Source organism: Lampris incognitus, chromosome 3 (assembly GCF_029633865.1).
Source record: "Lampris incognitus isolate fLamInc1 chromosome 3, fLamInc1.hap2, whole genome shotgun sequence".
Lineage (NCBI taxonomy): Eukaryota > Metazoa > Chordata > Actinopteri > Lampriformes > Lampridae > Lampris > Lampris incognitus.
In genome coordinates, this window is record NC_079213.1 from 11,391,455 (window position 1) to 11,415,913 (window position 24,459).

A 24,459-nucleotide genomic window follows, 5' to 3' on the forward strand; every position below is an offset into this window, starting at 1 on the left:
TGCTCCTCCGCCCCCCTGTTGTTGTATAGGCGAAGCCACACCGGTACACTGATTAACCTGCAGCCACGGCACGAGCGCCTTTTACTTCGCAACAAAAGATTTCAGCAAGGCGGAGGTAGCATGTGACGCAGAGAATAAACGCGGCTTCACAGAGAGAAGAAGAAGAAAAGCTTTCAGGTCTGCACGTGCACAAACGCTCGCATGTATACAGTCAGTACAATGCAATATATGTACATAGCTGCAGTGAATTATGAGAGGGGAACACACACCGGCAGAACTTCCTGTTTTTAGTTTAATTTACTTTTACGGCATGCTGGGAAATGTTCCATGCCACGTGGATCAAAACACAACAGGAGTTTGAATGGTTTAGCACAAATATGTAATATTCATATAGCATTTGTGTTTTGTAATGTGTTAACCCCAGTAGAGTGATGGGTGTCTATCGGACCTTGCATATGGGACATGCATATTGAGTGTTATGTTATATATATATATATATATATATATATATATATATATACACACACACACACATATATATATAACATAACACTCAATACATTGTTGATATATATATATATATGTGTGTGTATATAAATATAATTATTTTTACTCCTTGAAAATGCCATTTTCTTATTTGATTTACTGTGGATGCTTGACGTTGTGTATTTTGTAGTATCTATAGTGTCATGGCATATAGTGTATGTTTTATTGTGTTATGGTTAGTGTTATAGTAGTTAAAGTTAAATAAATAAACACTACTGTTTATTCTTTTTGGATCCCCCTCCCCTGCCTTTTTCCTCCCCAATTGTATCCGGCCAATTACCCCACTCTTCCGAGCCATCCTGGTCATTGCTCCCCCCTCTGCCGATCCGGGGAGGGCTGCATACTACCACATGCCTCCTCCCATACATGTGGAGTCGCCAGCTGCTGCTTTTCACCTGACAGTGACGAGTTTCGCCAGGGGGGCATAGCGCATGGGAGGATCACACTATTCCCCCCAGTTCCCTCTCCCCCCCAAACAGGCGCCCCGACCGACCAGAGGAGGCGCTAGTGCAGCGACCAGGACACATACCCACATCCGGCTTCCCACCCGCAGACACGACCAATTGTGTCTGTAGGGACGCCCGACCAAGCCGGAGGCAACATAGGGATTCGAACCAGCGATTAACCATGTTGGTAGGCAACGGAATAGACGGCCACGCCACCCGGACGCCTGTGCTACTGCGTTTGTCGTGATGGTGATGGTCTTTTATAAATGGGACCCCAGGAAGAATAGCTGTTGTTTATCTGCAGCTAATGAGATCCAAATAAAAGATAAAAACCATACACACACACACATACATACACACACACAAACAGACATACAACCAATGGTGTGTGTTAAATGAAGCAGCATGTGCATAAACACCAGTGCGCTTGTGAAAATGTGTCATCCGTGTGTTCTTACCTCTGCTCTCTTGCCCATTTCCAGATAGGCGCAGATGGGGTGGAAGGCGCCCGTTCCACAAATGTACAGGTGGGTCTGGTTGTATGGCTGCAGGACCCGGATGAAGTTCGAACACTCTTTCTGTCACCGAGACGACACGGAAAATAGAGAAGCTTCAAAAGATGGCCGAGTTTTGAGTGCGTCTCCCTGCTGAATGTCTCTTTGTCAGTGTCATAATAATCACTCAACGCACAAAAGTGAAACAGACTTTCCACTGTGATACGTTGTCAGCACAAGTGCCGCTGTTCGAAACCTTATGGCCTTTTGGATGAAAACCTGTGAAGGTTAGAAGTCTTCCACAACCATCTATTGAACCCCATCCCGATCATACATTTTCAGTAAAGTGATTCCATCTAAAAATAAAATATAAAACTCTCAACAGTGAGTCACTCTGCAGGGCCTCCATCTCAACGTAGGGACTTTCCAGTTGGTTTGGAAATGACTTATGAAATTATGTTGCATTTGAGGAAATCCAACCTGTAAGGCAAATCAGGCAAATCCCGCTCAAATCTCTAATGATCCATATGTTAGGACTTACTGAGGGTGTTTGACTTGGATCTCCAGCACACGCTGACAGTCCCAGAGCTGGGAGATTGTTTATTGCAGTGCTAATGAATAGGAATGGTTAATCTTCAAGGGTTATTACCAAGCACCAAGTGCTTGATTTGGGCACATGTGTAAAAGAGATTAGCTGGAGTTTGCTTAATTATAAATACATGCCCAATATCCACCAAGCAAATAAGCACACATTTGCACAGGGATGTGAAAACACACATGGGCAACCCCCCAAAACACACATGCACACACACACACACACTCTCTCTCTTTTACTCTTGCTACTACTACTACTACTACTACTTCTTACGGTCTCTGAATATGTGTATGTCTTCAGCAGGTCATGAAGAAAGTGAAGACGGGGCCATCTGAGCCCTCAAAATAAAGAAAAGGTGTGTTTGCTGTCTACAGAGCCCTAAATCAGATCCACATTAACAGGAAAGCCTCGGAGGTTTGTCCCTAACGTGACACGTAAATGGATACGAGGGGGTCATGAAATACAGGGTGGGGTGAAGATAGTTTCAATTACAATCCAAAATCAACTCTTGGATAGTTCGGCGCACATGTTTTCCAGAAATTTTAAGTCACTGATATTACAAAAAAAAAGGCCAAATTTAATATGAAATGATGTCTCCCTTTTTAAGTCTCCTGTTTTAGGCTGCCCTTGCTGTAATTGCTATAAAGTTTAATGTTCCTTTTTATTAAAGTGGGATATATTTCAAGTTATAACATACTAGTGGTTGTAACCAATGGAGCTGCATCCAAGCATTCAACATTTTAACCTTTCAAATGTCTGTGTTATCATTAACTTGCCATCCTGACAAGTTTGTACAGTTAAACTTTTACAGCCGGCTGGGTTTGCAGAGGAAGAGCAACCTCATTGCGTGATGTCTGGTGGTTGGTGTTAACCTCAAATGTGCGTGTGTGTGTGTGTGTGTGTGTGTCTTAATGACTTTACCCGATGCGTTTCCTACTGTTGGAGGTCCTACAGGGGAAGCACAGACTCCTACATCTTTCTCACACTGATTATTTGCACTTAACCACCTTTTATTAATTCCCTACAGTGCCGCCTTCGTTTAGGCTTTCTCTTTATGTTAGACTCATTTAGCCGCGAGGAAGGCTGCGCCTAAACGTTGACAGACCTGATTTATGCAAGTTTCCCTCAAACATGCCCCTTTGTCTTTCTCCAGGTGAAAGATGGTCTCCCCGATCACAAACCATGTCATTATGTGAAAGCCCCACATCCCGCGGAGGATTAAGGAGTCATTACTGGATAAAATTAATGACAGTCTTTGGACTGGGTATGACTGATGTCTTTCCATGGGGGAAATGAGTGGGTACATTTGCATGTGGCTTTGTATGTACTTACATGAGCTGAGTGATTTGTGAGTTTATACTGAGGTCTGTAATTCAATTAGGAAAATTTGTCAGTCATGTAAAATAGCACGGGTCTATTATTTTCCCTTTCATATGTTTGGACTCTGATTCAACCTCTGTGCTTCTATTACTGGACCTCAGTGCAGCCTTTGACGCCGCTGATCACTGTATACTATTACATAAAGTTTTAATTTTGGTGTCTCTGGCCTAGCTCTCTCTTGGCTTAAGACATACATATCTGGAAAAACACAACGTGTCTGCTATAATAATTTTACATCAAAATTCTCTGATGTTAAATATGGCATACCTCAGGGCTAAGTTCTTGGCCCTCTACTTCTCTCTCTTTATATTTTGCATCTTGGCCAAATTATTAGTTTGTTTTAGGTTGTTTTATTAGTCACATGACCAAGATCGGTGGAATTTGTTTTCGGTACATGTTAACTCTGCAGCACAATACATACATGGACAACAGCAGACACATATTATCACGAACAATACAGTTACACAATAACAGAAACAAACATATTACGCACAGTTAGCGGAATGATAGTATGCATGCCAATGGTGTGTGAGGACGGGACTATAGGGAGGAATTCAGAGTCCAGATAGCTGGGGGGGGGGGATTGTTTGTGAAGCATTTAGTCTTAGTGGACAGTGACCTGTAGCGCCTCCCTGAGGGAAGGAGCTGGAAGAGGTGATGAGCAGGATTTGAGGGGTCAGAGATGATCTTCTTTGCTCGCTTTACAGTCTGGTGAGTATGTAGAGATTCAACTGAGAGGAGTGGGTTGCCTATGATTTTGGATGCCTTGTTGACAATCCACTGCAGTTTTTTCCATGTTTGACTGTCCGTGCCACCATACCATACTGAAATAGATGTTATAATGGACTCGATAATGGCTGAGTAAAACAGAACGAGAAGCTGATGTTTGATCCAGTACTTTTTAAGCTGCCTGGGAAAGTAAAGTAGTTATTGAGCTTTTGCAATGATGTGTTCAGTGTTAATTTTCCACTTCAGGTTATTGCTGATGTATGTTCCAAGGAATTTAAAAGAGTCAGTGGTGGTGACAGGGTCTCTGTTCATTTGTATGGGTGTTTTGGGACACCCATACGCAGTCATTGAATAAATTTCCATTGCTATGGAGATTATACTCAGCTGTATGTGCCTATAAGGGCTGATGATCGTACTTAAAATTACTAATTTAGAGGTCTGCTTGGCTGCTGTAAAAAATTTGATGTCTCTAAATTTCCTGCTTTTAGATTCAGATAAAACTTAGATGCTGGTCGTTGGCCCTTCTACACATAGACACCAATTTAATCAAGTAACAGTAACAGTCGACAACGCTGTGATTTCACACAGTATGACAGCCAAAAATCTTGGAGTTATGTTTGACCCCAGCCTTTTCTTTGATAAGCACTTTAGAAAAATCACAGACTGCATTTTTCACTTACGTAACATAGCTAAAATTCAGTCTTTCCTGTCCATAGCCAATGCAGAGACTAATACATGCATTTGTTTCATCCAGACTTGATTACCATAATGTTCTGTTTTCCGGTTTGCCACACGCTAGTCCTAAAAGTCTTTAGTTAGTTCAAAATGCTAAAGCTAGAATCACAGAAAGTTGAATCAGTTCATCTGGACACAATGTTTCTCTCAATAAACATTGCGTCCAGAAGAATTGATTCAAATTTCTGTGATTTCCTTACCTGGATTATTGAGCATGCATAAAGATGTAAAGCTAGAATCCTAACTAAAACAAGAAAATTTGACCATATTACAACGATTCTTGCCTCCCTTCATTGGCTTCATATCCATGTTAGACAGACTTCAAGGTGCTTCTGCCCACTAAATGGGCTTGCCCCGTCATACCTGTGTGATCTCCTTAAACCGTACAGTCCATCTCAAGCTCTTCGCTCCCAAAATACAGGCCTCCTGTGTGTACCCAAAGTTAAAAATAAGTCAGCAGGCAACAGAGCCTTTTCCTATTGGGCCCCGTTTTTATAGAATAACCTGCCTGCTGCCGTCAGACAATCAGTCTGTTGAGTCCTTTACATCCAAACTTAAAACTCATCTTTTTGCCTTAACCTACAATTAGTTGCCTTTAAATTGAGTACTTCATGACCTGTACTGCATGGCGGGTTGGTCGGTCTCTGTTCGCAATGAATTTACCAAGCACTGTCCTGCTGATGAGATTAGAGAGGATATTGCAACTGTTCTCTTCTCTCTCATATGTCTTTGTCTCTCTGAATAATGTCTTTTCCTCTTTTCTCCTGTATATGTGAAAGGTGTGATGCAAGTCTTCCCTATGTGCACGTGTAGTCTGTCCTCCTGCCAAGTTTCCATGGTGATGGTGGCCACCACCTGGACACTGCTTGGCATCCTCCTTATCACACTCTTTATATGTATCTTATAAATCCATTTAATTTTGTTATCCTGTTTCAATGTTGTATCCTTCTCTCTCTCCGATGTGTGACTAATGTCTTTTCTTGTCTCTTCACCCATGTGTATGAATGGTGTGATGTGAGTCTCCCCTGTGTGCATGTGTAATCTGTCCTCAGGCCAGGTCTACATGGTGACGGTGGTCGCGTGGCTCAGGTCCTGGGCTGTCCCGGTGGCATCTGGACACTGCTTGGCATCCTCCTCATCATATTCTTAATTTTTCTTATAATCCCATTATAATTCTGTTACCCTCTTTCAATGTTGTATTCGCTAAACTGTGTTCTATTCTGTGCACACAACATCCACTGCACGTCTGTCCATCCTGGGAGAGAGACCCCTTCTCTGTTACTCACCCTGAGGTTTCTTCCTACGTCTTTTTTAGGGAGTTGTTTCTTATCCAGTGTGAGGGTCTAAGGACAGGTTGTTGTGCTGCTGTAAAGCCCCTTGAGGCAAATTTTGAGTTTGTGATATTGGGCTACACAAATAAAATGATCTTGACTTGATGTTTGAGTGCTACTTAAATGAGTGACCCATGCACCGCAGTCCAACTACCTGTGTCTTCTCTAATCAGTCCCCATTTGGGAAATAACACTGGAGTCTTTCTAGTGTGGCAACGCAAATATGAATCCACACGCCGTTACGTGATTCATTTTGTTTCACTGAGTCAAACCAATCTGAGTCACATCTGACGGCCCTCGCACCGAGGAGAATGAGGAAGCCATCAGGAATTTCAGATGGTGAGAGCAGTTTCATTTGTTCCTTTGCAGCAAAGTGTGGCTCGAGAGATTTTCATCACGTTGGGGGCGCCGAATGGTTCAGTAATGTCCTAATCAAGGTTGCTATCGTGATTTGCTCCAACTCTCATCGGCCCATTTTCAAGAGTAAACATTTTCACAGCACGCAAATACCTCATCACTGAGTTCGGTGTTTCGGCTGCCAAAGCACTTGCCTGTATTTTACAAATTCAGTGTTTAAATGCATTGTAGGGTTTTTAAGTGTGTATGTGTAAGATTGTGACGGTGTGTATGTCTGTGTAAGAGTGACAAAAATCTATCTGTGTGTGTGTGGCCTGTGTGGTTGTGTGTGTGTGTGTGGCCTGTGTGGTTGTGTGTGTGTGTGTGTGGCCTGTGTGGGTGCCCGTCTGTTGGTGTGTATGCGATTGTTAGACCCATAAAACCTGGCAGCGAACTGGATCCCGGTGGGGCCTCTCTTATTTAGTGAGCGCGCTATGTGATTCTGGATATTCTAAATCCTTCTTCCCTCTCCTCTCCCCTGCACCGGAAAGTCAACCAGCCATGAGATTAGCATCAGACGGAACACAGCGGCGCTCTCACCAAACAACACCGCCGAGACAACAACACCAAAACAAACCGACACACGCAACCACAGCCGTAGCAAGAAAAAAAAAAATTGGAAAACCAGGCTGTCGGTCACGTGAGCCAGTGCTCTCGGGTCAGGTAACAAGAGCAGAAAACACGAGTGTCGGGTTTAACACAACAGTGAAACTCATAAATGTATGCCCGGAAGGTAAATGTAGTAGAGAAGAAGTGATAGTGCCGATGCCAAAGGAACTTACATTTAGGTCTTTCCCTGCCCACTTGCACTCATCCCTTTTGGAGGGCGTGGCAGGCCACGCAATCTGTAGGAGAAAAGAGAGAGAAGATGTAGGAATTCGCTTGGAGGATGGAAAACGTCTTGTGCTGGTACATGGAAGAGGAAGAGCCGATGGGATGAATCAGATGGAAGCAGGACACAAGTCATTCCACAGGCATGCCTGCATATCTTTTGTAACCGCTCATGTTTTCCAAATAAATATGATTCATAATCTGATAATACACAGTACAGAAGACAGAGTGGTATAAACAGTGTCATCATTCAAATTCATATTGAGGATTCATAGTTAATAACAGTTATTCATCACCAAATGCCTGCTAAACGCTGGCAATGTTAACAAATGAAGAATGACATACGGTTTCGATCTTGGTGTATGGTTTTGGTAGAGTCTCACACTGAACATGTGGTTTTAGACTCAGTGGATTTGAGTCTTACCCTTTCTTGAAAAGATCCTCAGTTCACACTTTTTTGGGGGGGGGGGGGGCAACATTCAATGTCAAATTAAAAGTGTTTCTTTTTCATATCTGTCAACTCTCCTCATGGTCTTACCATCTGTGCTCCCCGGTATAGAAGACACGTTGAGTGTGTGTGTGTGTGTGTGTGTGTGTGTGTGTGTGTGTATGGGTGTGCAGGGATTATCAGTGGAATAATCACACACATGGCCAGTGGTAGTGGTAGTGGGGGGGGGTCAGCCACACAGGTATGGACACACACTGACCATGTTTACACCCATGTGCATATGCATTGTTACATCCATACCCAGATGCCTATATTATGACATCATTCCCACACACACTCGCGCACACACACACACATATATGCAACGGCAGGCATGCCCGCAGTCCCCATTCCTATTCCTAGACATTATCGCTCCTCTGGATCAGCTGAGTTCTTCGCTCTGGGGCTGCAATGCACATTTCAGGCAGGGTAATTACATTAGATTTGCTTAATCACTGCTTTCTGGCTCTTATCTCAAAATGACTCAAAGATTGGAATAAAAAAGTGAATGGGGTAAAAAGAAGAAAAAAAACACGTCCTGGCCAAGGGCAAAAAAAAAAAAAATTCTTCAAGACTTTCTCTCTCTCTCTCTCTCTCTCTCTGCATGGACTATGCATATTTCAGCACTTGGGCTCCTCTTGCACGGCCTTTTTGCAGCCTGCAGGCGGGTCTGTTTCAGTTAGTACGTCTACAACAGCCATCCGAATCAGATAAAAAGATAGCTAACCTAGTCCAGGTGGAGTAATGGAATTAGAAACAGCCCTGTCTGGACCGGGAGACGTGGAGGGAGGGATGAGGGGAGGAGGAGTAAAACTGGACATAATATACACCGGAAAGAGCAGGCAGGAAGGGGAAGGAGAGGAGAAGAGAAGCGAAAAGACACGAGAAGAGAATGGATAGATGTGGTGTAGAAGATAAGAAGTAAGTCAAGAGGAACCCAACTGTATTTAACTTTATTCTATCGACACCTCTACCTTGCAGCTTTAAGACGACTCAGACATACACGCTGAATCCCGAGATTACCATCGGGCGGATTCGACCATAACTGAATGATTTGGGGACGGTGAATTAGTGCATTTGAGAATGTATTTGGATCCTACCTGCTTGTGGTCTCTGTTAATATTGACCAGGTCAAATGAAAAGATGTGGTCTTCAGCCCCCACCAACAACCTCCCTCGCTCCTCGTCCAGAAGGAAAGTGTCATAACTGGAGCTGTTGGCCAAACCATTGAACGTGATGAGGTTACTGGACTCCAACATCTCTGGAAGACAAGGAGGAGAGGGAAGAGTGGGTATTGATTCAACAGATGGTACTGGGAGACAAAAAAAAAGCCAATATACAAAACAGATGTTGGTACAATAGATAGACAACAAGGACAAGATTATGAAAACATACAACCCGTACGTACAGTGTGTGTAGCAAAAGAGCTGGTCAACTGTCAGATGAAAACGGTATCTACTGATCAACACTGAGGGTAATCGATAGGCTAGCACAAAATAGTTAGCCTTTTGAAAAAGACGACCAACGGCTACTAACATTCAAACTGTTTTAATAACATATCCATGTCTTTCAGTTTCTTGATCCTCTCTTCTGGACTTGAGGGCGTGTAAGTGCGCATTAAAAATGTCCCTTTTCAGCCTTGTCTTTACTCAGCGACCACATTTCAGCGCTCTCAGTTCGTCCTTATTACTGTTACTCATTGCCAAACACGTGGATCATATGTGTATACCACCACCTGGGACTATATGTGTATACCACCACCCGGGACTATATGTGTATACCACCACCCGGGACTATATGTGTATACCACCACCCGGGACTATATGTGTATACCACCACCTGGGACTACATGTGTACACCAACACCCGGGACTACCGCTTGCTCCAACAACAGCATACTGGCACACCTATATGCAAACATGCACACTCCATCCTTCCCCTTAACCAGGATTCATAGTCATCCTTTCCCATTTTTTTCGTATCTTATATATTGCATATGTTTATTCCATGAGTCCATCTTCTTCTATGTATATTTCTATGTATTTTTTTCCCTCCATTCTGTTCTCATGTAAAGTGCATTGCTTTGTGATTTTTTTAAAATTTTCTCCCCAATTGTCAATGGTACTTGGCCAATTACCCCGCCTTTCCGAGCCGTCTCGGTTGCTGCTCCACCCCCTCTGCCAATCCGGGGAGGGCTGCAGACTACCACATGCCTCCTCCCATACATGCAGAGTCGCCAGCTGCTTCTTTTCACCTGACAGTGAGGAGTTTCACCAGGGGGACGTAGCATGTGGAGGGGGGCGCTATTCCCTCCGCCCCCCCCGAACAGACGCACCAACTGCCCAGAGGAGGCGCTAGTGCAGCGACCAGGACACACACCCACATCTGGCTTCCCACCTGCAGACACGGCCAATTGTGTCTGTAGCGACACCCGACCAAGCCGGAGGTAACACGGGGATTCGAACCGGCGATCCCCATGTTGGTAGGCAACGGACCGCTACGCAACCTGGACGCCTTTGCATACACATTCTGATAAACACTCACATTAACATGAAGATGCCCATGTCAGCCTGGTATAGCGTGAGACTGCCTAAGTGAACACAGCATGACCCAATCAGACGACACAGCTCAGTCTGCTCAGCCGTGTGATTGGCTGAATAATTCATAAGGTGTCAGGGGGCCAGGGAGAGGTGTGTGTGTGTGTGTACGTGCTTCTTTGAGTTTGCATTTGCAAAACGTACCTTTGTCTAGGTCATTATGTGTTTCACCACAGAAGTACATGTGTACTTTCAGCCGCAGCACTACTACCCGGGTACACAAACTGTTATCAGCCACTACATGTCATCAGCATTCAAAAGCTCAATGCCGAATCAGAAAACCAGCACAAGTCTGCGTATCAGACACAAGTTTGTTTGACGGCTCTAAACTTCTGCCCTGCCAACCGCCGCCTGCCTGCAGATGAGCCCAGTTAAAGTTTAATCACTGAGGATGGAGCATAGTCAGGCGGATGGAGCATAGTCAGGCAACACCACAGGAGGACCACGAAGAACACTTCGTACCTGGATGGAGTCGACGGAGATGCATTTAATGATGTTAACAGACACAGAATACGTCAGCTTTGCTTCTGCTTGAACGTGCTTAAAGTACTTTAGTCTTGACTATTATATCAACCTCGATAGCCATGCACGGTGTGTGTAATCCATATAATAAATCACACCTAACCGCTACGCAGGTCCAGGTTTCAAACTCACACGTTAACAAGCTGTAAACAGGGCTGGGATTCATCAAATGTTCTGAAATTAAGATTTTTTTTGTTGTTGAAAGTTTGCTCAAAAAAAAAAAAAAGAAGATCCAATATACTGCAACCTGTCTGGAATGAGAAGAGAAGGGAGGTCGTTTTATTTGCCGCTGAGTAACACTTTCCCTTTCTGTTCCACACTGACTGAAGCTGAAGTGAATATATCGGAGTCAGGCTGCAGCCATCTGCCTCCGTTTAAACTGCAGTCGTATCAAATAACCTGCGAGCATGCACTGCACTTTGGGACTACAGGTACAGTATATGGTGTAATACGGGTATCGGCAACAACATCAAATGGCGTCATCCATCATTGTCTCTGTCACAAATACACACACACACAACTGCATCGCATGCACTCCTGCAACACACATGGAACACAGCAGGATGCTTGCACAGGCATGCACACATATACACAAACACACACAAACACACACACACACACACACACACACACACATATATATATATATATATATATATATGCACACATACACAGAATAGCATGCTCGTGCACACACAGACACACACATGCACGTATGCCGGCCTGTGGCTAGCGAGCCCCCTGATCCTCCCACAAAGCGCTGATTGACAGGCTGTTATTGGAGCCATCTGCGGCCACTCATCGTGGGTTAGATACCCGGACATCTGTGTGCACAGAGGAGAATGAACTGACGGAGCGCCGGACGGAGATGAAGTGTCAACTATACATTGATATTGTGAGCGTCTCCCGTTGGGAGGATGAGGACAGTAAGAGGGCGTGACCGTCACCTAATAAAGACGGTTGCAGCTCATCTGCGTCAGTTGGGGGGGGGGGGGTTCGAATAACGGCGAGGCATTAGGAATGACGTGACCGGAAGAGGGCACGGATGAAGTGCACGTGTGTGTTTATCTGCGTGTGTTCATATAGGCTCAATAAAGTTCTGTTGGACCTCAGATGGGTTTTGCATACATGTGCGGGTGCGCTTGCGGATTTTTCCCCCCTCAGACTATTGTCACGCCATGCACGCAAACTTCCTGTGCACACATACACCCCGCCAACTATCAGTCAGTCCACAAAGCAATAGCCCCATGCACACACCGCCATGACCACGCAGTTTGCAACTGTGATTGACAAAATTCGGAGGCACTGCCGTCCGTCCGAGGCATTTAATCCTCCGTACACGGCCGATCAGATAAAGCTTTGTTTCCAATCAGACGTGACGTGCCAGGGCCAGGAAATCAGAGAGAAGAAGAGAAGTAAGGAAAAACAATCTATGCTGAACAGAATGCAAGAAGAGGTCTTCTCGTGTTTCAACTGTGGAGTAAAGGAAAAAGAAATTGAGGTGGCAGAGGGCCAAAGTAAGCATAAAAAAGGGACTGAAATGGGGGAGAAAAATGACTTTTAGGCTATTTCGCATTTACAGCACAAAATGCACCGAAAAGTCTCAAAAAGCTCCTATCTGTGAAGACGGCGAGAACCGGGGGGAGACGAGCGAGCCGGAGGAGAGTCAGGAGTTAACAGTATCCCGTCCTCTCTGTTCTCGGTTACAGATGCTATCCCTCCGCTTTAGGTCCCATGCCATTTTGGCTGCAGATGCGATGACCCGGCCCAACGAGAGGTAAGCGCCTGCGAGCTGAACCGGCGAGCCAGGAGCGCTCTCCAAAATGGCAGCCTCCGAGGTCTGTCACGAAAGGTTTACCCCAGATGGGGCAAAGCGAAAACACACGCACATATTTCAACACATGGTCTCGCACGCACGCTCACAAAGACACACACACACACACACACACACACACACAGACAGAGGGGGTTTTTATCAGTGCAGGGATCTACTGTGGTTGAGGGAAAGAGGGGAACTGGGGTGTAAACACCTAAAGACCTCCAACTTAAACACAGGCACGCTCTTTTTGGAAACCGGTGTGTGTGCCCATTCACGGCACAGTGCATGAAAAAAAATATATGCAGTAAGGGTACTTGTCAGGGTACACATATACACACTGAGGACACATATGAGGGTACAATATATGCATGCACAGCCAAATAGCCCTTCCATCACACTCAGACATGCACACACACACACACACACACACACACACACACACACACACACACACACACACACACACACACACACACACACACACTCACTATGCTTTGCTTTTAAATTGCAAACAAGCACATATACCACAAATCTTACACTTTGCTAAGCATATATTAATATTATGTTAAATGTTTCGCACGCACACGCACACACACACACACTCGTCTTTCCAGGTTAAGTTATAATTCAATCAGCATTTCTGCTTATGCAGCATGAAGTGGTACAACAGTGAGCCCACTCAGCAGCTCCCACCTCTCACACACTCTGCTGCCACGCCGCGACAACACAGACGCACACATAAACACACCCACACGCGCTTACCTACACACATGTGTCACACACTGACCTGACACACATTTATCAATCACCACACAGTCTAATTATGTTGGAGAATCAGAGAGGGACAAATTAAGTCACTTCTTTCATGTGTGCACTCACACACACACTATCAGCACAAACACACACACACACACACTTATATACAAATGCACGTATACATACACTCATCACCACAGAGTGTGCGCTCCGGCTCCCCGGCTCCCCCTCCCACAGCACACAGACCTCTCCCTTGTTCCACACTTCCTCCCTGTGTCTGCTCTCCTTCACTGACACTTTCTCTCCATCTCACATGGGCATACTCACACACACACACACACACACACACACACACACATGCACACTTGAATGATTTTGTGGGATTTTTGTCTTGGCTCAATATCAGATGAGGTGTTTGTGTACACACACACACACACACACACACACACACACACATGTGAATTCTTCTGCACATGATGACATTTCACGTCATGTGTCTGCAGTGTGTACGCGGGAGTGACAGTATGCAAAATAAACCTGGTGTAACAAAACACACTAAGTTGTAGGCATACACCTTTGTGTTGACTCCTGCATCGTTATAGTCAGTGCCCCCCCCCCCCACACACACTGCGTGCTAAAGGACACCCCGTGAAACCGGCGAACGCCAGCGATTCATTCAAGCAAATTGTCGCTCGCTCCGCTGTCGTACACGACGGAAAACAAGCCGGCCCTCGTCTTAAAAAGCCCCCGGAAAGAAAAAAAAAAGACCCACATTCAAAACTCAAGTGCAAATTTTCTGCCGAGTGCACTTCACTCCCCCGTTCTCCAAACAGACACGCATTTCAGACGCCCACGCGGCACGCAATAGCGGAATAATGGAAACGCTCGAAAGAAAGGCGACAGGCATAAAATTATGTTTATCTGTGTGTGCGTGTGCGTGTGTGTGCGTGCATGTGAGTGCGTGTGTGAGTGAGTGACTGGAATCATAAAAGCATGGCCTGACAGAGGAAAACACTCGGCTGAGACTTAACAGACGGGTGATATTCCATTAAACTAATGCAGCGCTTTTCAAGAGCTTCGCTCCTTCGTGTACACAGTCAAGGTTTCACCAGGCCAGGAGGACCCTTCAACACGCAACACGCCGTCCAAACGGCGAACCCCACTTCGCTTCCCGTCTGTTGGCACCGGCGTCCTTCTTTATTCTAGAAAGGGTGCGTGCCGAGGACACGGAAAGGTGTGTTTCTGCACTTTGTCAAGCGTGTCTCGGGCCGCGTGCGTGGAGCGCGCGGATACTGGCGTCTCACAGATAGCGATCCCACAAAGCCCCGCCAAAATGACCGGCAGGCGGACGAACGGGCGTCGGGGAAGCCGGGGAGCGAGGGGGGAAGCCGGGGAGCGAGGGAGGGGACCCAGACTGAAACCAACACACCTGTTTATCTTTCCCACCTCAGAGAAGGAAAGACGCGCCGTGATACCTTCAACTGGTTATGTGTGTCAACCTACAACCCCCACCCCGCCCCCCAGCCTCCAAAACCCCCTTTTCTCTTCTTATAAGCGTATTCTTTTTGCCGCTCTGCGACACAAAACGCAGGTGTGGGACAAAGCCATGAGGCCGCCGCCGCCGCTCGGCGGGTATTTGCCCAGCGCTTGGCTTAACAAAGCGTCTGAATGTTATCCTAAGCCCAAGGATAACCGCGCATGCCGGAAAAGTTCACCTGCTCCCCCCCCCCCCCCTCTCTCCGAGCGCTGCTGCAGGTGTGGGCTGGTTTCCATGGCAACCGCCTGCACAACACAACCTAGGAAGCTATTCTTCCCTCATCCACGGTCCAGCTGATTGACAGCTCCGGCGGGAGACGCGTTACCGGTACGCGCCCCCCGTGACCCAGGATGGGAATCGACGGCGCTTTGATTTTTGTCTTCTTTTCTTCTTTTTCTATCAGTGTTACTAATTTACGGCTGTTCTGGATTTGTAAGACGCGTCCCATTGTATCTCGGCCGAATTAACGCTTCAGACATGGGCGGAGGAATCAAAGCAGTCCTCCTCCCTCGCGTATTACCGTTCGGACTGAAGGCGAATAAAGGAAGGGTTTTTTTTTCTCCTCCGTTCCTCAGTCACGGCGACTCATAGCCATACTTCACGGCCGTAGTCCATCTTACGAGACATTTTTACAGCATATATACCATGACAAGTCTAGCCGAGAGAACCGCTGCCTCCAACCATAGGATGTGAATCAGGGGGGGCTAACAAGGAAAAGCGCCACCGCATCCCAAACCACCAGAAATCTATATGAGCAGCCTAAGTATGTGTTGAATTTCACTGTACATCTTCACTCATCCCCCTCTCTGCTCAAATCCTAGATGTCCCAGTCACCACACGGCATTCTGTGGTGATCCGCCTTGATCCTCAGTGGGCGAGACACAAAAAGAGAAAGGAGAGAGACAGACAGACAGACAGAGAGAGAGCGAGAGAGAGAGAGACAGACAGAGACAGAGACAGACAGACAGACAGACAGACAGACAGACAGAGAGAGAGACAGACAGACAGAGAGAGACAGACAGACAGACAGACAGACAGACAGAGAGAGAGAGCAAGAGACAGACAAGACAGAGAGACAGAGAGAGAGAAACAGAGAGACAGAGAGGGAGAGACAGACAGACAAACAGAGAGAGAAAGATAGAGACAGAGAGAGAGGGCAAGAGAGAGAGACAGACAGAGAGAGCGAGAGAGAGAGACAGATAGACAGAGACAGACAGACAGACAGACAGAGAGAGAGAGAGAGAGACAGACAGACAGACCGACAGACAGACAAGACAGAGAGAGAGACAGAGAGAGAGAAACAGAGAAAGAGAGGGAGAGACAGACAGACAAACGGAGAGAGAAAGATAGAGAGACAGAGAGAGAGGGCAAGAGAGCGAGACAGACAGACAGACAGAGAGAGAGGAGGAGGAAATAAAGCAGACAGAAAGTGAGAAAGAGGCTCAAACTGCAAGGAGAGGGGCTAGCTAAATATATATAAGAGCGATATTTGGCTATCAATATATCAACAACAGAAATATGAGCATGAAAGAAAACACACACACACACACACACATATACACACAACAAAGTGGTTGTATGTGGAACAGTTTCATTAGTGCGACTCCTCCTGTCGCTGGAGGGCTGGACCACAGAAAGCAGTTTCCCTCCAGCCCAACAACCACAGAGACAGCTAGAGGCCCAGCCGTGCCCACCACAGGATGCCCACTCGCATACCACTAAATACTCACAGTACACCCCGGCTGTTTTGCCTCTGGTCCTGATTACTCTGAAGGCAAACACATACATGTTTTATGCATGTTTACGTTTGCACGCAAACATGCATAAAACATATATCCAGCGCACAAACTGAATTTGAAATGCAAACTAACACACGTTTACATGGATGCCGGTACGGCTCTGCAGGAATCAAGGGCACAGGTGAGTCTGTGCATGTGTGCACACGCTTTTGCACGGCAAAAAAAAACAAATGCAAAATCATGCAGAATCACCGAATCCCTGCCCCGCAGCCACAAAGAAGTGCTGAAAGGGAGAAGTCGCGTTATCATTAAGCCACTCTGACGGATCGACTCTGAGAGGAACGAGGAGGCTGTGGTTAGCGAGGTCACTTCTGGAGACCCTGCCTATTAGCGAAGCCTGTCTGTCGGCTTTACAGCCGGACCCTCGCTCCGCCATCCTATTAGAGATGAATAAGGTATGACTAGAGAGCTCACGATGTCCTGGGCATACAGCATATGTAAAAGTACCGCGCGGGGGGGGGGGGGGGCAGACAGGCACAGTCGAAACCACACGCAAGTACACCAAAACCGCACACTTTCGCTCGTACTCTCTTTCACTGGCATTGTTTGCCTCTCTCTTTTATGGTCTCTGTGTTTTCTGGTTTCTCTCTCTCTCTCTCTCTCTCTCTCTCTCTCTCTCTCTCTCTCTCTCTCTCTCTCTCTCTCTCTCTCCCCCCCCCTCCCTCTCTCTGTCAACCTCTGTAGAGATGTTACCCTGATGTGTAATATGATTCTGGCCAGAGTGCATGGTGCGCCCTCTTCCCTCCGTCTGACTGACGAGACTTAGCAGGTGGCAAGACCCATTCATACCCACACTGCAGCCATCTCCAGCATGCTGTAACCCAAGCCTACATCTAGAACACAACTGTCGGCTCCCCAACACACACACACACACACATGGACTGACGCACACAGACAGGAGGAAATGCACACGGGATATTTTTCACTGTGCATGTACATACAAGCGCTTGTGTACACACTAACATAAAAATGCACACTTGCTGACATAGAAATATGCACAACCACAGATATTTGTGCATGAACAAACACACACACACACACACACACACACTCCCTATTGAAAAAATGCACACACTACCCCTATGTCTCGCTCCTATTACAGCCTGACCACACATCGAGATTACTGTTAACGATCTGTTTTGCTATAATGGAAACTTCCAAAGGAAATTGGCATTTGGTAAAGGAAACTCTTCATAAATCCTTTGAAAACCTGATCTTTGGGAATCCGTGATATTCTACCTAAACTCCCCAGCCCGGCCAGCAATCCGCGGAGATGTACTATCGGACGGTCACGAAGTTCACATGCTCAAACAAAACAGGATCACCGTAGTTTACGAACACAACTCAAAGCGTTAGTCTAAATCATCTTCCAATTCATCAGCCTCCAGGAGTAAAATCACCCGGATACGAGGAGAAAAAAAAGCATTTATGACTAAAACTGTGCAGCATTGTTGAAATCCGACTCAGACCCCTGAGCAAGAGCATGTGAGGCCGAAACTGCAACAAAACCCTTTGACACTTCTCAACGACTTGATGGATGGCTGTCTTTCAGATGGACTGGAGCCAATTCACAATTATTTGTGGGAGTAATGGGATACAAACACACACACACACACCCATACACGCAGAGTGTAAACTTCATAGTGGTATCATGCCGTTTATCAAGTCGTAGGTTGGAGACCAGGAGGGATGGCAGACTGCCGGTTGGCTGTGTGAATCACTGTATTGTAATGCAATTCATTCTGGGGTGGGATGTGGGCTCTTGTTGGAAAGACGATTTCTGCAAAACATGAGTTACTGGACGGGGCATAATCGTGGAATGCAGTCTTGTGGGATGACTGGGAAGATTGAAGCAGATACAACGTGTGTGCGTGCGTGCGTGTGTCTACACATACACCCAAATAGAATAAGTTGAAAGGCGGGATAGCCAAAAGATATGTATCAACTTCACCACAATCAAAGAAACAGGAAAAGGAGACGAGACAAGAGAGGAAAATAGCAATAACTATTTCTCTCACACACACACACAAACGCACACACAAACGCACACACAAACGCACGCACACACACACACACACACACACATGCATACACACATACACACACACAAACAGACAAATACACACAGTCTACATGGAGACTGTACTTAGGGTTGCGGTGTTGCGGTTCCTTAAGAAGCGACTGAGCCACGAGAGGCGGAAGGGGAGGGGGAGGAGAAGGAGAGAGAAAGTGCGCGGGTAAAAGAGGACGGATGGATGGATGGATGGATGAAGGCAGACATCCCCAGAGTTGGCGCTTCGGGAAAACACCTTATAATTATGTACATCCGCTCCGTCAGCCCCAGCCTACAGATTGGACAGATCCAACAAAGAGAGAGAAAGCGAGAGAGACTCACATGTGAACAGACACACACACATAAGCACACATACATACACATATATATTATACACACACATACATACACATATATATACACAAACATACATACATATATATATATTCACAGGCAGGAATGCCCACATGTAAATTCCCCAACACACACACACACACACTAGAGAGAAACGGGGCTTATTATGGGGCTCGGTCCAGACTGCGTTGACTGCGGTCCCACACCAAGCATCTATTTTGAAAGGCTCTAAGCTGTTTCCAGATTCACTCTCTCACTCTCTATCTTCCTAGTTCCACCCATCCGACCAGAGCAGGGCAGCTAGGACAACATTAAGAGGTTATAAGCTCCATAATTAGATGTTGGGGTGGGGGAGTAATTATCAGGTTGTTGAATGAGGCCTCTGAACGTCTGATGAGCTGCCGTTGGTCGCTGGCTCTTTTTTAAGGATCACAATAGAGTCCAGTTTCATCGTGTACTGGATATCCCTCCTTACACAACCACACTGACTGGGAGGGAGGCGAGCGCGCACTGTACATGCAGTATCAAACCTTGAGGGGTCGGCGTTTTCCCCTGATGGCCGTTCGCTCGTCTACGAGGACTACCGTGCCGAGATTCGGCATCTGGTTGTGTGCAGGCTGGGGCGCCGCCGGGGATTTTGCGCCCCCTATAAAGAATATGGCTGAGAGCCCTTTATTTATTTAATTAATCACATGATTATTTTATTCTTTTCCTGACTTCTCTAAACATTAAACCCCTTCCTCTACCTTCATCCCATGCTACCAGCTTGCCCAACAATCCCCTCGTCAACAGCTTCTCCAATAAGGGACCCATCTTCTTCGTTTGGCAAATTTACATATGAAATGCTCTTAACAATAAGGAACGTGATACCACCACAGCCCAGATTGAACCTGCGGGCTCTTTCCTGTGGATCTCTCCTTCCTGTGGATCTCTCCTTCCTGTGGATCCCTCCTTCCTGTGGATCGCCAAACAGAGAGGTCTTCGACAAGATCTGGCCATATGCCACTGGGTTCTCGGGTGGGATAAGGGGAAAAACTAGAAATACATTTTTTTTTTAAATTGAGCACCGTTGTGGCGCCCCCTCTAGTCTGGCGCCCTTGGAATCTTCATAACATTATACCCACTTGCAGGTACGCATGGGAGTGTTGATTCTTCAGTTCCTCTTCCACACGTACGTGTTTGCTGGATTGCTACAAGCATCACCGCGATGTGCGTCTTTTTTAGGAAATGAAACCGTGGTGGTTTTGGTACATCATCAGTCAAAGTTTCTAGACAACGATCAAATGACTGCTCTATCAAAATAGGGGAAATACACTTTCGCAGGAAATACAATGTCAGTGCTTTGGGATATTACACAACCACTTGTTGCGATATTGATTTCAGATTGTTGGTCAAATGAACGAGCGTCGCAGTTAAAACGTAACCGAGCGTCTGAAATCCCTTTCTAACAAGACGGTTAAAACTTCTGCAAAAGTTTCGCCTTACGTCTCCGGCTGCCCTCGTGTTACTTGTCACGTCGGTGCAAAGGAGGAGCTATTTTAGTCTCAAGGAGAAGAGGAAATCATTAACTCTGTGGTCATCGTTCTGTCCCCGCGAAGCCAGATCCCTCTCTTTAAACGTCTAACTGACCCCTGTGGGAAATCATTTACTCTGCGCTCACCTTCCCGTGAGAGGTCATTCTATCTACCTGCCTCCATTTCCCTCTCCCCCGCCCTCCCCCCTTTATGGCTCAAACTGCTCACTCTGCGGTGGTTTGACTGTCCTTTCCAGAAGAGAGGGGAAATCACTCTTCTTTTTTTGCGCTTGTCTGACTATCTCTCCCTGGAGGTGTGTGTGTGTGTGTGTGTGTGTGTGTGTGTGTGTGTATGTGTGTGCTCATCAAGCGCTCGTTTGAGAGCGCTCCCACCGGCCACCGATCAGTCACTTTCTCGTCCCTTTTCGACTGTCCTCGACTCGAGGGCCTTGCCTACGCAGCCGCCGGCTCGTGCGACTGCCCCGCTCGAGGGGCGCCCCGCTCGCTCACTTCTCTCGGCGCTCGTCTGACTGTCCTAGCAACCGAGAGCCTGGCTCACTTGTTTTGTTTTTTTTTTCCCCCCACTCGCCGCTTGTTTTACTTGTCCTTCCCGGGAGTATTTCTCCCCATCATTTATTTGACTTAATTACTATGCCGGCATCGCGGAGGGAGAAGGGATGAGTGACACTTCACTTAACGACCAGCCTCCCTTCCTTCTGTCTCGTCTACTGTAAGTCTGCCAGCTTTTCCGTCATTAAAGCAGTTCTTCCCTCCCCGCCATCACTCCCACCCTTCCTCCACCAGCCAGCGTGTAGGTGTCAACAGAAAAAAAAAAAACGTCCCTTGACAGACATCAAGAGGGCCATCAAACACCTGTGGGCCCTCCGTGCAAAGAGACACAAGCCGGAGAGACACTGGAAAGCATTAACACAGGCAGACAGTTGTGTGTGCATGAGCACTCGCACACGGACTCAAAACAGTCCCGCGCACACAGCAGCGTGCTCAAACCACGGAGCACGGTCACACTCATTTGCTGAGATGCTGATATGAACGCTGACAAGAGTCAGCATGCAAATCTGCTCGCACAAGGAAACACTCAAGAGCGCACATTCGCTATGAACAGCAACCCAGTCACACGCACTTGCATGCATACGCGCACACACACATTTGCACAAAGTCAGGTGTCTAATTATTTGAGACCGCATCAGAGCTGACACATACCGCTGTGCTAAAAACACACATGTTCATAAATACACTTGTGGGTAAACACACACACACACACACACACACACACACACGAAACTTGCAATCTAAGAGGAAGAAATCACAAGAGAGGGTGTTGAGTCCTCACACCAAGATGTGTCAAGAACATTCACACACACACACACACACACACACACACACACACACACACACACACACACACACACACACACACACACAAAGATACTTTGATTTATTTTTGGCAGAAATGAACGCAAATGCACAAAAGTGCGTTTCTCATGAAAGGCCATTCTCTTAAAAACAAATTGCTAGCTTGAGCACGTTTGATGACGCACATCCGTCACTCATCCGGCAGGTTCTGGCTTTGATTCCTGATGACATATTTCTTCTTCTAGTACGTTTGTCTGTCGGCGGCAAGCAGACCTGACAACGTGAAGAGTGAAGAGGAATCAGAAAGGGAGGCAGGAGAGGAAACCGTATTCAGACCCTTAACAGATGCCTCTCTCTCTGAGATCTTGCCGTCGTGCAGAAAGAATGGATTATGAGTGAAATATGCCGATGAAGGCTAGCCTGTGTGTGTGTGTGTGTGTGTGTGTGCTAACGTAGCATTAGCTGTGCCCGAGTTCAAACAGAGGCCGTGTTCTGTTTAACATAACTGTGGACTTGTAGCTTGGTTAATTCCGGTTAATTGGTGAGATGGGACATTGTCGCCCCGATCCCCCCCAAACCGTGTGTGTTTTCACTGAGAAAAACATTTGAAATGAAATAAATGTGTGTTTTTATATAAATAAACATGAAATCATATTGAAATTGCACGACGGCCCTTTAAACCTCGGGCGTGAATTTTCACACATCTTCCACGATCCCGTAATCAAAATTGAGAATAATATCAATATAAAAACTTGATTCTGATCCATTTAGCCAGGCAACACGTTGAAGACGAGTAAAAATGAGAGCTTTTGCACGTATGGGTGTTAGCATTTCTGTTGCTAAGCGTCACTAGCGGGCCTGGAAGCCTGACGTCAGCCCTCCGGCTTTAGCCGAGACCCAGGCAGCTCCTGAGCGCCACGCGAGCCGTTTCCACATTTAAACCAACTGCTTACAAATGAGGGCTATACATCCCGGCCACAAATGTCCTGCGGTGCTGTATAAAAGCTTTACTACCGAACACGTTTGTCAGCACAACTTAACGTCCACATCCCACCGACCCGACCCTGGCACGCCACACTTGGCCAAGTTCACTAAACTTTCACACATAGTACCGTGGCACGGCTTTATCTTTATCTTAGAATATGGCGAACACACTCACAACACTTTCAGGGTTAGAAAGGATTTATGTGACTATACTGCACAGAAATTACAATAGCTTGCATTCTATGTAAAAAAAGAAATAAAATACTGTATACCGCAACTGCAACCATAAAATAAACCAAATGTCCTGGCTGATGGCTGAATATAGAAAATAAATTAAAATGATAAAACACCACATTCCACCATCTTCAACACTGCTCTCCGTTTTGGCACCACGGACAGGACAAGCGTTACATATCAAAGCTACGCACGCGCACGCACGCACGCGTACGCACGCACGGCGCCTTTTTAACACCACCAGCTCATTTTTCAGCCGCAAAAACGAGGACAAATCCACCTATTCATACACTTTCAGAGGGCTTTTTTACGCGAGGGGAACGAGACGAAAATAAAGGATGGAGAGACCGCACTCTCGCCCAAATAGTCGGTCATGTTTTAGGATAAAGAACCACAATAGCCTCCCTCGCTGACATTAAAAAAGCAAAAACCTCCCCCCAAAAAAATGTGAAAAATGCTGCCAGTTATTTCTAGCTGAGATGAAAAGTCTGCTATTATGAAGAGCCTGATTTAGTGCAGGGTGTGAGAGAAGAGACAAGACAGAGAGAGAAAAAGAGTGAGAGAGCGAGAGAGAGAGAAGAGAGAGAGAGGAGGAGAAAAAGTGGAGTAGCCGGCGCTCCGCAGTCTCCCCTCAAAATACCACAGAAGAGAGAGAATAACATGTTTGCTGTATACGTCAAAAACGTGCACATGCACCATATAAAGATACTCTCATCCTCTGCCATTACAATCACAGCCAGCCTTCCCTCCATGCACATGCATTACAACAACGTGGCTCTATATGCCCCCCCCCCTAAACACACCAGAAGTCTACAACTTCTAGATCTATTCAATGGGAATCGCAAAAAAGAAGAAGAAGGAAGACCTGTGTAGTCCCTTAAAGAAAGGCCCCGAGTCAGGACAGAAGGCAGATCAACCCATATTTTTTTTTCTTCCAAGTTTTTGGAC

The 24,459-nt window shown here is 46.3% G+C and overlaps 1 protein-coding gene across 1 annotated transcript in view; it reads right to left on the reverse strand.

The window, feature by feature from the left end:
• The window catches only part of sema3aa (sema domain, immunoglobulin domain (Ig), short basic domain, secreted, (semaphorin) 3Aa), a 42,998-nt gene that overhangs the window by 17,053 nt on the left and 1,486 nt on the right, over positions 1 to 24,459 (reverse strand). The window contains exons 2-4 of the mRNA XM_056277968.1: positions 9,071 to 9,231; positions 7,435 to 7,497; positions 1,451 to 1,570 (exon numbers count right to left, since the gene is read on the reverse strand). Of these exons, the coding sequence (XP_056133943.1) occupies positions 1,451 to 1,570; positions 7,435 to 7,497; positions 9,071 to 9,231 (344 nt within the window). The remainder of the gene's footprint in view (positions 1 to 1,450; positions 1,571 to 7,434; positions 7,498 to 9,070; positions 9,232 to 24,459) is intronic.